Source organism: Malania oleifera, chromosome 5 (genome assembly GCF_029873635.1).
Source record: "Malania oleifera isolate guangnan ecotype guangnan chromosome 5, ASM2987363v1, whole genome shotgun sequence".
Lineage (NCBI taxonomy): Eukaryota > Viridiplantae > Streptophyta > Magnoliopsida > Santalales > Ximeniaceae > Malania > Malania oleifera.
This window is the reverse complement of record NC_080421.1, coordinates 9,026,442-9,039,942: the sequence shown is the minus strand read 5'-3', so window position 1 is coordinate 9,039,942 and position 13,501 is coordinate 9,026,442. Positions and strand designations below refer to the sequence as shown.

Genomic DNA, 13,501 nt, shown 5'->3' with positions numbered 1-13,501 from the left:
CCAAAAGCTGGGCCCAAGTACTAGCACCTGTCCGTTTTTGCTCCTACAGCAAAATGACAACTATTGCAGACCTCCCAATAAATAAATAAACATAAAGGCAAAGGCCTCCTCCCCTTTAATGTTTCTGGTAAATCATATTCTTTCCCCCTCCTATCACTAATAGAAATTTTATAAATATATATATGGAGCACTCATACTTGAGTGCGCCATATATGTGATATAATTATATGCAAAAGACCCAAATTGTGCATATTTATGGATATAATCAAAATCATGATGTTGGGTTTAAAGCTTGAACCATTTACAAAAAAAGAGAATGTATTTATTTATGATCTTGTATAAGAGGAGCAGGGGAGAGGGAAATGACCATTTGAAAGCAGCAATGAAGATGGAGCAAGTCCTTCACATGAATGGAGGAATGGGAGAATCAAGCTATGCAAGCAACTCCTATCTCCAAGTCTCTCTCTCTCTCTCAATCATGATCTTAATTCCTTTTTCTCTTTTTCACTGCTAAGCTTAAGAGGTTTGATCAATTTTTTTCTTACAGAGGACTGTGATATCCATGGCGAAGCTCATGCTGGAAGAAAGCACAATAGGGCTAGTGGAGCAATACAGCCCCAACCTCCCTGAGTGTTTGAACATAGCAGACTTTGGGTGTTCTTCAGGACCCAACACCCTCATGGTGGTATCACAGATTGTAGAAACCATCAATGCCACACTCCTACGACTAAATCGCCAGCCACCCCTGCTGCAGGTTTACTTGAACGATCTCCCAGGAAATGACTTTGACACTTTGTTCAGGTCATTACCAAGCTTCAGTAAGAAGCTGGAGCGAGAAAAGGGAATTGGGCTAGGGAGATGTTTCATTGCTGGAGTGCCTGGGTCATTCTACGGGAGGCTTTTCCCAAGCAATTCGCTGCACCTAGTTCACTCTTCTTCTAGTCTTCACTGGCTCTCACAGGTGAACTAACTTCTTCACGCCTCATCTGGGTCATAGTTACAGAAGTTGATACATCACTGTAGGCTTGATCTTTAAACTTCTTCTATTTGACAGAATGTGTTACACATACATGTTGTGCAAATGAAAATCAAACCATTAGCTTCACATAACTTACCTACTTTGATGTTGTAGACAATAGCTTAGTTACAGTTCTCTTTCAAAGATACCTAACTATGTAAGTTAAAAATTTATCTATTTTTATTTTTGAAAGATGAAAAGTGCTTTTTTAGCTTAATTGGTGGCTATAATGTGAAAAGTTTGCATATTTATGTCGCACAATGCGAGGTAAAAACAGGTTCCGAAAGGGTTAGTGAGCGAAACAGGATTACCACTCAACAAGGGGAATATCTGCATTGCAAAGACGAGCCCTCCTGCTGTGCACAAAGCATACTTGGAGCAATTCCAAAGAGACTTCACACTGTTTCTCAAGTCTCGAGCAGAAGAGGTAGTCCCCGGTGGCCGTATGGTCCTAACAATCCTCAGCAGCTTCAGAAGCGAGGACCCACGCTGCATTTGGGAAGTTGTTGGCCTTAAACTCAATGACATGGTGTTAGAGGTAATATGGGTATAAAAACACCAGACAAATTAGCATAAGCTCCCAGAGTACACTACTTAAGTAACAGGAAAACTTCATAGTACCTCAGAATCATTGTGTTTAGTCTAATGGCAGGGCGCGATCCAAGAGGCGAAGTTGGACTCATTCAACATGCCATTCTACCGACCTACTGCAAGTGAAATAGAGAATGTGATCGAGGCAGAAGGATCATTTTTCATTCGGAGAGTCGATACTTTTGAAATGGGTTGGGATGCTCACATAGGCCATGTTAACCAAGGCAGTGCAATGGGCAAGGGCAGGAGAGGAGAGATGATTGCAGCAGCCATAAGAGCAGGGGGAGAACCCATTCTGGCTAGTCATTTCGGAGAAGCAATCCTTGATGATTTGTTTCGAAGGTTTAAGGAGATCGTCGTGGATCACATGGAGAAGGAGACGTGCAAGTATATGAAGGTTGTGGTTTCCTTGACAAAGAAAGGTTGAGACTTGAAGATTTAATTTACAGTATTGCGAAACCATGCTTGGAGGAGATGATATCAATGTTAGAATTAGAACTGGTGTATTGTGTGTCTTGTGGGTTTCATTTTGTCTCTTGAAGTATTAGATAGTCTGCAAGGAGGAGTATAAGAGAGTTCTGTTTGTGTGCTGTTTGTTCCTCTTTTGTTCAACAAGATTTTTTGCTTACCAAAGAGTAGGGGAAATCATAAATACTGTATATGGAAATATGAATTTTAAGCTTTAGATTTGAATTTGAATGAGTTTATATAAAATTCAATACAACTTTGTATTTATTTTATTGGAATTCATATAAGTCCAAATTTAAGACTTCTCCCCGAAAAAGGTGATTAGGAGAGGTATTTTGAGGTGAAGAAATTTGAAGTGGGAGATGGAAAGTAGACAAAAGCCCGAGCTCTTGATTGCTTTTTAATGTAATCAATGAAACCAAAAAACTAAATTGTTAAAGCATGTTTGGATTAAAGATTTTATTTGGGAGAAGAAAAAGAAAATAAGAAAAAAAATTATTTTTTATTATATTTTCCTTTTATAGTAAATATTATTAATAATGTAAAATTATTCTAATATGATCAAAAATTTTAAAAATTCAAATATTAATGATATCTAAACTTAAATTTTTATTCGTTGATTTAGTATTTTTTTTATTTTCTTTCTTACTTTTCTTGATATATATATATATATATATATATATATATATATATATATATATATTCTTTTTCTTAACACTTTTCAAGTTCATACTCAACGATTTAATCTAATGATTTGCTGCAGGATTTTTAAATGCCAAATCAAACCAAACTGCTCTTAAATAGAGTGAAAAATAGATTTCATTTACATTTTTCTCTTTTTTTTTTCCCGCTCTTCTCAAACATTCTGCTGTCTTTATATAATCTTCTCATGACTGGCCATGTTGTCCATTTTCTTGAATCTTATTACGAGGTAATCACTTTAAAAAGTTTTAATGTGATCATTAGTCTATATTATTTTTTCATAATTTTTGGGATCACTTTTCCTTTTCATAGTCATCACCTTTAATAAAGGAAAAGTTTACTTTTTATTTTTTTTATTTTATTATTATAAAAACAATTTATGTAATTTGGTAATGTGTTTACAGCCATAGTATTTTAATGTAATTTTTATTAGTTCATTAGTGAAATTGTCTTAAGATTTCAATCTTAGACAATAAATATGTATATATGTATATATGCATGTGAAAACCTTAAAGTGAGTCCACATGACACTAGAATTACGTTATGTTCTAACTCAAATATATATATATATATATATATATATATATATATATATATATATATATATATTGGTAAAAGAGGGTGGCGCCTCCTAAATTTAATAGAAAACCCCTTACTTATGGCAGAAGAATACCGTGGTTCCAATCTTGAGACTTTGGGACAACAAAATAAACCTCCAAGACCCTAAAAGTAACTTAACCAACATAATCAAACCAATAAACCAAAGACCCGCAACCAAACAAAAAACTAAGAACTAAACAACTATAAGTGGAAAATAAACAAAACTCCAAAAGATAACACAAAACATCACGAGCGCAAAGAAGGAAATCCCAACAAATCCAATCGAATCATTCCCCTGACTTGCTGAGGAAGATCATCCTAACAACTATATGATCGAAAAATACCATATTTTCCCTATTTGGCGAAGAAATCTGCACTCTTATTCGCCTCCCTGTAAACATGTTCCACTTTGAACTGTATGTGACACCTCGAACCCGCCAAGTGGGGCCCGAGTGCCACGTGTTCCAATCACCTGTATCTGATATCATAATTAACATGCACGCAACGGAACATAAATAAATAACCTCAAATAAATACCAAAGTTCTATATAACAACCCAAAAACGAACACTACAACATCCAGATATCCGTATCCACAACCAGTACTTAAACATAACCCAGTACAAATATATCTATATATATATACTAGTATCTCACAATACCCCAAAAAGAAACCACTAAATACAATCCCAGCCTAAGCCTTCAAACCCAATCTTTAGAAGAACCTGAAATATTGTTAATCCACTAGGGTGAGACACTTCTCAGTAGGGTGGAATAAATTATAACAGTGTGTGACAACTGAGTTTTAATATTTACATATCAAAATAAACTGCTTCTCACATAATATCAATAACAACTGAGAAAATGTACCATTAATAACATGCCCGACATCTAATATCAACACACATCCAATATGCACAAGTACATAATTTTTATGCAGGCGAAAGTCCCCAAGGATAGGGAAGATTACCCGCCCATACAAGTAGTTTCCCTCTGCTCTAGTACTAAAAACTACCTACCAGAGCACTCACCTTACTCAGTAAGCCCTCAGGTGAAGCATTACCTTGCCGCCAGTACACACATCTTTATTATTTTAAAGGAGAAGGTTTTCGAGGATTAGGATGTCTACACACCTATACAAGTAGCATCCCTTTGCACTAATACCAAGAAACTACCTAGCAGAGCACTCGCCTTTCTCAGCAAGCCCCCGGTAGTATGTTTACCTCACCGCATGCACACATATGCATTCACAATATGTTATACCATTATTTTTATGTTATAATTAAATTCACATGCGCACAACACATCCACACAGGAATCATGCATCTCATACTTCATCTTCCAAAGTCCTCAGTATGTGGCCAACACAGAGCAACAAAAGGTACATGTCAGTATGTGGCCCACACAGGCACTTACGTACTTCTTATCTACATGTGACCCACACAAGCACCACTACCCACACAGGGTACATAACATGACCCACATAGGCGTCATTATCTACACAGGATATAACGTGGCCCACATAGGCTCCACTACCCACACAGGGTACATAACATGGCCCACACGGGCGCCATTATCCACACAGGATATAACGTGGCCCACACAGGCACCACTCCAGCTTCCGCAACACGTGGCCCACACAGGCACCACTATTCACCAATATCCAATCCCCATGACCTACCCGTCATACATCAGTAGAACAAGCTCATCGACCTGCCAATGTCCTACCCCATATAAATGATAATATGACAAGCTCCTCGACCTACCAATGTCATATCATGATTTACATTTAGGCAATATAACAACCTCCTCATGCCAACATTATATTGAGATGCATACGAATAACCAAACCAGTTAGTTCACACAGACGCATCAATGCATTACCACACAGGTATCCAACATATGAATACATTCACACACAGGAGTCAAACATAAAAATTCATTCATCATGTCATAATCATTCTAAACAACCCCTCATGCAAGCCCAAATACCACAGAAATTCATATTCAATTTCTTAGAAAGAAATTGTTCTCATGCCACACGGTTTTAATATCATAAGCAATTATCCCAAATATAACCTTAAACCAAAATCATCATTTTTCCAGCAATCAGGCTATTCTGAAAATCACATAGATAAATAATAAATTTCATATATTCGTAAATAATTAGTACACTTTAATAAAATACTGATATAATTTTATTCCCCTTTACCTGATTCCCTGAATCACGCCTGCAGGGCTCTCAAAATTATACTCATGGCACTCACCCGAACCCTAATTCAATCAAATCAACTCTAATAAAATATTATTTTAACCTTTCCTAATTTTTAATAATTAAATAACAATTAATTTATAAATAACACATTTATCCTAGTTTTGGGGCTATGACTACAACGACCCCAAGAAAAATTCGCTCCACTAGACTTGTAGAGAATCATCTCTAGTTTCTCGTGGTGGTGTCCGATCATCAATTTGGCTTAAAATTTAAGAAAAAATGAAGTAAAAATGAGAATTTGTCTTATCTCAAGAGATATATCTACGTTACTCCTACGCCAAATCCACTTCGGTAGACATGTCAGTGGCGGAGAATGGAGTCTAATGGTATTTTCGGATTTTCAATTGGACGAGAATCCACCGCGAAATCGTAGAGACAAGAGGAGTAGAGAGCGTGGACTGAGGGAGTTTTTTTTTTTTTTTCTTTCCTTTATCTCTTACATTACTTTATTATATAATAACTTTATATATATACTTTTATATAAACTTTTATATACATATATATATATATACATATACCTAAAATCCTCAAATTTCCTAATTTAATTAATTTTCTTAATAACAATTTTTTTTTTTTTTTTTTTTTTTTGTCGTTACATTCTCCCCTCCTTAAAAGAATTTCGTCCTCAAAATTCTTTTATAAATTATAGAACAACAAATCAGTTTAACATTTAAATCCTCAATTGAAACATCAAACAACTAGCTTATCCAAAAATCAACCTAACCCTCAAGTTCTAATTCTGAGTTCCAGTCTCTTTGCTCAGAAACATCACCTTCAACGAATTTACCGTGGTTTTCTAAAATTAACCGGATTCAAAAACTTACAGAAGTCCATCAAAGAATTTTTGCCTCTAAGCTACGAAACAAAACTCAAAATCTCCTATCAATATCCTAATCTACCCAATTCCTATCATTATCCTTATTCATACCTATACTCCGGTATTAATCAATCCTAAAGTTTGCAGAATCTATAATCTAATGCTCTGATACCACAATGTGACGCCTCGAACCCGCCAGGTGGGGCCCAAGTGCCACGTGTTCCAATCACCTGTATCTGACACCATAATTAACATGCACGCAACGGAACATAAATAAATAACCTCGAATAAATACTAGAGTTCTATATAACTACCAAAAAACGAACACTACAACATCCAGATATCTGTATCCACAACCAGTACTTAAACATAACCCAATACAAATATATCTGTATATATATACCAGTATCTCACAATACCCCAAAAAGAAACCACCAAATACAATCCCAGCCTAGGCGTTCAAACCCGGTCTCCAGAAGAACCTGAAATATTGTTAATCCACTAGGGTGAGACACTTCTCAGTAAGGGTAGACTAAATTATAACAGTGTGTGAAAATTGAGTTTTAAAATTTACATATCAAAATAAACTGCTTCTCACATAATATCAATAACAACTGAGAAAATGTACCATTAATAACATCCCCGACATCTAATATCATACACACATCCAATATGCACAAGTACATATTTTTTATGCAGGCGAAAGTCCCCAAGGATAGGGAAGATTAGCCGCCCATACAAGTAACTTCCCTCTGCTCTAGTACTAAAAACTACCTACTAGAGCACTCACCTTATTCAGTAAGCCCTCAGGTGAAATATTACCTTGTCGCCAGTACACACATCTTTATTATTTTAAAGGAGAAGGTTTTCGAGGATCGGGATGTCTACTCGCCCATACAAGTAGCATCCCTTTGCACTAATACCAAGAAACTACCTAGCAGAGCACTCGCCTTTCTCAGCAAGCCCTCGGTAGTATGTTTATCTCGCCACATGCACACACATGCATTCACAATATGTTATACCATTAATTTTTATGCTATAATTAAATTCACATGCACACAACACATCCACACAGGAATCATGCATCTCATACTTCATCTTCCAAAGTCCTTAGTACGTGGCCAACACAGAGCAACTGCGTACATGTCAGTATGTGGCCCACACAGGCACTTACGTACTTCTTATCTACACGTGGCCCACACAGGCACCACTACCCACACAGGGTACATAACATGACCCACATAGGTGTCATTATCTACACAGGATATAACGTGGCCCACACAGGCTCCACTACCCACACAGGGTACATAACATGGCCCACACAGGCGCCATTATCCACATAGGATATAACATGACCCACACAGGCACCACTCTAGCTTCCGCAACACGTGGCCCACACAGGGACCACTATTCACCAGTATCCAATCCCCATGACCTACCCGTCATACATTAGTAGAACAAGCTCCTCGACCTGTCAATGTCTTACCCCATATAAATGACAATATGACAAGCTCCTCGACCTGCCAATGTCATATCATGATTTACATCTAAGCAATATAACAACCTCCTCATGCCAACATTATATTGAGATGCATACAAATAACCAAACCAGTTCACACAGACGCATCAATGCATTACCACCAGGTATCCAACATATTAATACATTCACACACAGGAGTCAAACATAAAAATTCAATAAAACAAGCTCCTCGACCTACCAATGTCCTACCCCATATAAATGATAATATGACAAGCTTCTCGACCTGTCAATGTCATATCATGATTTACATCTAGGCAATATAACAACCTTCTCATACCAACGTTATATTGAGATGCATACAAATAACCAAACCAGTAAGTTCGCACAGACGCATCAATGCATTACCACACAGGTATCCAATACATCAATACATTCACACACAGGAGTCAAACATAAAAATTCATTCATCATGTCATAATCATTGTAAACAACCCCTCATGCAAGCCCAAATACCACGGAAATTCATATTCAATTTATTAGAAAGAAATTGTTCTCATGCCACACGATTTTAATATCATAAGCAATTATCCCAAATATAACCTTAAACCAAAATCATCATTTTTCCAGTAATCGGGCTATTCTGAAAATCACATAGATAAATAATAAATTTCATATGTTCGTAAATAACTAGTTCAAATTAATAAAATACTGATATAATTTTATTTCCCCTTACTTGATTCCCTGAATCACGCCTGCAGGGCTCTCAAAATTATACCCGCGGCGCTCACCTGAACCCTGATTCAATCAAATCAACTCCAATAAAATATTATTTTAACATTTCCTAATTTACAATAATTAAATAACAATTAATTTCTAAATAACTCATTTATCCTAGTTTTGGGGCTATGGCTACAACGACCCCACGAGAAATCCACTCCGCTAGACTTGTAGAAAATCATTCCTAGATTCTCATGGTGGTATCCGATCGTCAATTTGGCTTAAAATTTAAGAAAGAATGAGAATTTGTCTTACCTCAGGAGATATGTCTACATTACTCCTATGACAAATCCACTTCGGTAGATATGTCGGTGGTGGAGAATGGAGTCTAGTGGTATTTTCGGATTTTCAATTGGACGAGAATCCGCTGTGAAATCGTACAGAGAAGAGGAGTGGAGAGCGTGGACTGAGAGAGTTTTTTTTTTTTTTTTCTTTCTTTCCTTTATCTCTTACATTACTTTATTATATAATAAATTTATATATATACTTTTATATACATATATATATATATATACACACACACACATATATATATATATATATATATATAAAATTTATCCTCATATGTAATTAAGTATATATATATATATACCCAAAATCCTCAAATTTCCTAATTTAATTAATTTTCTTAATAATAATTAATTAATTAATAATAATTTTTCAATTAATTTTTTTATTTTTTTATTTTTTTATTTTTTTTTATTTTATCATTACATTCTCCCCTCCTTAAAAGAATTTCGTCCTCGAAATTCGCTAATAAATTATAGAACAACAAATGAGTTTAACATTTAAATCCTCAATTGAAACATCAAACAACTAGTTTCTCCCAAAATCAACCTAACCCTCAAGTCCTAATTCTGAGTTCCAGTCTCTTTGCTCAGAAACATCAGCGTCAACGGATTTACCATGGTTTTCTAAAACTGGCTGAATTCAGAAACTCACAGAAGTCCATCAAGGAATTTCTGCCTCTAAGCTACGAAACAAAACTCAAAATATCCTATCAATATCCTAATTTACCCAATTCCTATCCTTATCCTTATTTGTACCTATACTCTAGTAATAATTAATCCTAAAATCTGCAAAATCTATAACCTAATGCTCTAATACCACAATGTGATGCCCCAAACCCACCAGGTGGGGCCCAAGTGTCACGTGTTCCAATCACCTGTATCTGATACCATAATTAACATGCACGCAATGGAACATAAATAAATAACCTCAAATAAATACCTGGGTTCTATATAACAACCCAAAAATGAACACTATAACATCCAGATATCTGTATCCACAACCAGTACTTAAACATAACCCAATACAAATATATCTGTATATATATACCAGTATCTCACAATACCCCAAAAAGAAACCACCAAATACAATCCCAACCTAGGCCTTCAAATCCGATCTCCAGAAGAACTTGAAATATTGTTAATCCACTAGGGTGAGACACTTCTCAATAAGGGTGGAATAAATTATAACAGTGTATGACAACTAAGTTTTAACATTTACATATCAAAATAAACTACTTCTCACATAATATCAATAACAACTGAGAAAATGTACCATTAATAACATTCCCGACATCTAATATCATACACACATCCAATACGCACAAGTACATAATTTTTATGCAGGCGAAAGTCCCCAAGGATAGGGAAGATTACCCCTCCATACAAGTAGTTTTCCTCTGCTCTGGTACTAAAAACTACTCACCTTACTCAGGAAGCTCTCAGGTGAAGTATTACATTGCCGCCAATACACACGTCTTTATTATTTTAAAGGCGAAGGTTTCCGAGGATTGGGATGTCTACACTCCCATACAAGTAGCATCCCTTTGCACTGATACCAAGAAACTACCTAACAGAGCACTCACCTTTCTCAGTAAGCCCCCGGTAGTATGTTTACCTCGCCGCATGCACACACATACATTCACAATGTGCTATACCATTATTTTTATGCTATAATTAAATTCACAAGCGCACAACACATCCACACAGGAATCATGCATCTCATACTTCATCTTCCAAAGTCCTTAGTACGTGGCCCACACAGAGCAACTGCGTACATGTTAGTACATGGCCCACACAGGCACCTATGTACTTCTTATCTACACGTGGCCCACACAGACACCACTACCCACACATGGTACATAACATGGTCCACACAGGCGCCATTATCCACACAGGATATAATATGGCCCACACAGGCACCACTACCCACACAGGGTACATAACATGGCCCACATAGGTGCCATTATCCACACAGGATATAACGTGGCCCACACAGGCACCACTCCAGCTTCTGCAACACGTGACCCACACAGGGACCACTATTCACCAGTATCCAATCCCCATGACCTACCCGTCATACATCAGTAGAACAAGCTCCTCGACCTGCCAATGTCTTACCCCATATAAATGACAATATGACAAGCTCCTCGACCTACCAATGTCATATCATGATTTACATCTAAGCAATATAACAACCTCCTTATGCCAACATTATATTGAGATGCATACGAATAACCAAACTAGTTCACACAGACGCATCAATGCATTACCACACAGGTATCCAACATATTAATACATTCACACACAGGAGTCAAACATAAAAATTCATTCATCATGTCATAATCGTTCTAAACAACCCCTCATGCAAGCCAAAATACCACAGAAATTCATATTCAATTTATTAGAAAGAAATTGGTCTCATGCCACATGGTTTTAATATCATAAGCAATTATCCCAAATATAACCTTAAACCAAAATCATCATTTTTCCAGTAATCAAGCTATTCTCAAAATCACATAGATAAATAATAAATTTCATACGTTCGTAAATAACTAGTTCACCTTAATAAAATACTGATATAATTTTATTCCCCCTTACCTGATTCCCTGAATCATGCCTACAGGGCTCCCAAAATTATACCCGCGGCGCTCACCCAAACCCTGATTCAATCAAATCAACTCCAATAAAATATTATTTTAACATTTCCTAATTTACAATAATTAAATAACAATTAATTTCTAAATAACCTATTTATCCTAGTTTTGGGGCTATGGCTACAACGACCCCACGAGAAATACGCTCCGCTAGACTTGTAGAGATATCTCTAGATTCTTGTGGTGGTGTCCAATCGTCAATTTGGCTTAAAAGTTAAGAAAAAATAAGGTAAGAATGAGAATTTTTCTTATCCTAGGAGATATGTCTAACTTACTCCTACGAAAAATCCACTTCGGTAGATATGTCGGTGGCGGAGAATAGAGTCTAGTGGTATTTTCGGATTTTCAATTAGATGAGAATCCGCCGTGAAATCGTAGAGAGAAGAGGAGTGGAGAGCGTGAACTGAGAGAGTTTTTTTTTTTTTTTTTTCTTTATTTCCTTTATCTCTTACTTTACTTTATTATATAATAACTTTATATATATACTTTTATATACATATATATATATATATATATATATAATTTATTCTTATATGTCATTAAGTATACATACATACATATACATACATACATACATATATATATATACCCAAAATCCTCAAATTTCCTAATTTAATTATTTTTCTTAATAATAATTAATTAATTATTATTAATATTTTTTTCTTTTTTTTTTCTTTTTTTTGGATCGTTACAATGTATGCCTCTCAATGCTAGCATAAGCTCTTCCCACAATATATTGTATCATACTTTGGGGACGAAGCCCCAACGCATCCCTTGATCCACTCCCATTGAAATTGGTTTAAGTAAAAAGGGAGGTCGTGTTCAGAGGGCTTAAGGGCCATTCACGCTCTTTTCCCTTTGCACAAAACCTTTGTACGTACAAAAACTTTCAAGAAAATATAACCTTTGAATATGAATAATAACTCAACATGTTAGTTTATCAAAAGTGCATGAGTTACATGATGAGGGTAACTCATTTCTAATTATAAACCCTTTTTCACTCTTGATAAGTTTCAATCATACACCTTAAACAAGAAAGTTTAAATTCTAATTGTGACGACCTGCTTAATTTTCACATTTTTTTTTTCATATTACAAAATCAATAACACAAATCCCAGTTCAGCAGATCACAATCCACCTGGACCCGTGGGTACTAAGGATACATCAGCACACATAACGGAAGCCTAGGCAGCAAGAAACATACAATCATATACATCTCAATATATCATACACCACAATACCAGAGTTACTACAATCACTGTATAAATATGTACACAATACACAACCCAAAAGATATCTTAGGGCCATTTTCACAAAATATATCTGACCCTATCAAAATACTTACCCTTCTGGAAGGGCAAATCTACCGTACTAAATCAAAGGGGGTTTACTCACTCTCCTATCAGGGGCTTCTGAAAAGTTTATAAAATTTTGGGGTAAGACACCTCTCAGTAAGGGAAATAAACTAATATCAGTGTGTGGCAACATGAGTATTCCGTGTTATACATATACCATACTGAACATATTTAGTAACTGTTTTGTCAAATGTGGAAAAATATATATATCATCAAAACATGGCAAAACATACTGCATTTTCATAAACATATTTCATCTCATATAATAATAATACAAAATCATTCCTAGTAGATTAGCTGGATGTTGTCATGTATTACCCCCACATGACTAGGTTGTGTGACCCGAAGGCGGGACCTGACAATGGTTGGCCGACCATTGCCAAGTCAAAAGTACAGTCTATAAGTCTGATGGGTCTACTAGACCTGATTCGTACACCAAGGGCGCTCACACACTTCTCAAAAAACCACATCGACC

General features: G+C 35.9%; 1 protein-coding gene across 1 annotated transcript; it reads left to right on the top strand.

Annotated features, from left to right (window-relative positions):
* Positions 1 to 382: 382 nt before the first annotated feature.
* LOC131155829 (probable jasmonic acid carboxyl methyltransferase 2) lies at positions 383 to 2,036 on the top strand. Its single transcript, XM_058109274.1, has 4 exons — positions 383 to 457; positions 548 to 961; positions 1,296 to 1,556; positions 1,671 to 2,036. The coding sequence occupies exons 1-4, from the start codon at positions 383 to 385 to the stop codon at positions 2,034 to 2,036; spliced, it is 1,116 nt and encodes a 371-aa protein (XP_057965257.1).
* The last annotated feature ends 11,465 nt before the right edge of the window (positions 2,037 to 13,501 follow it).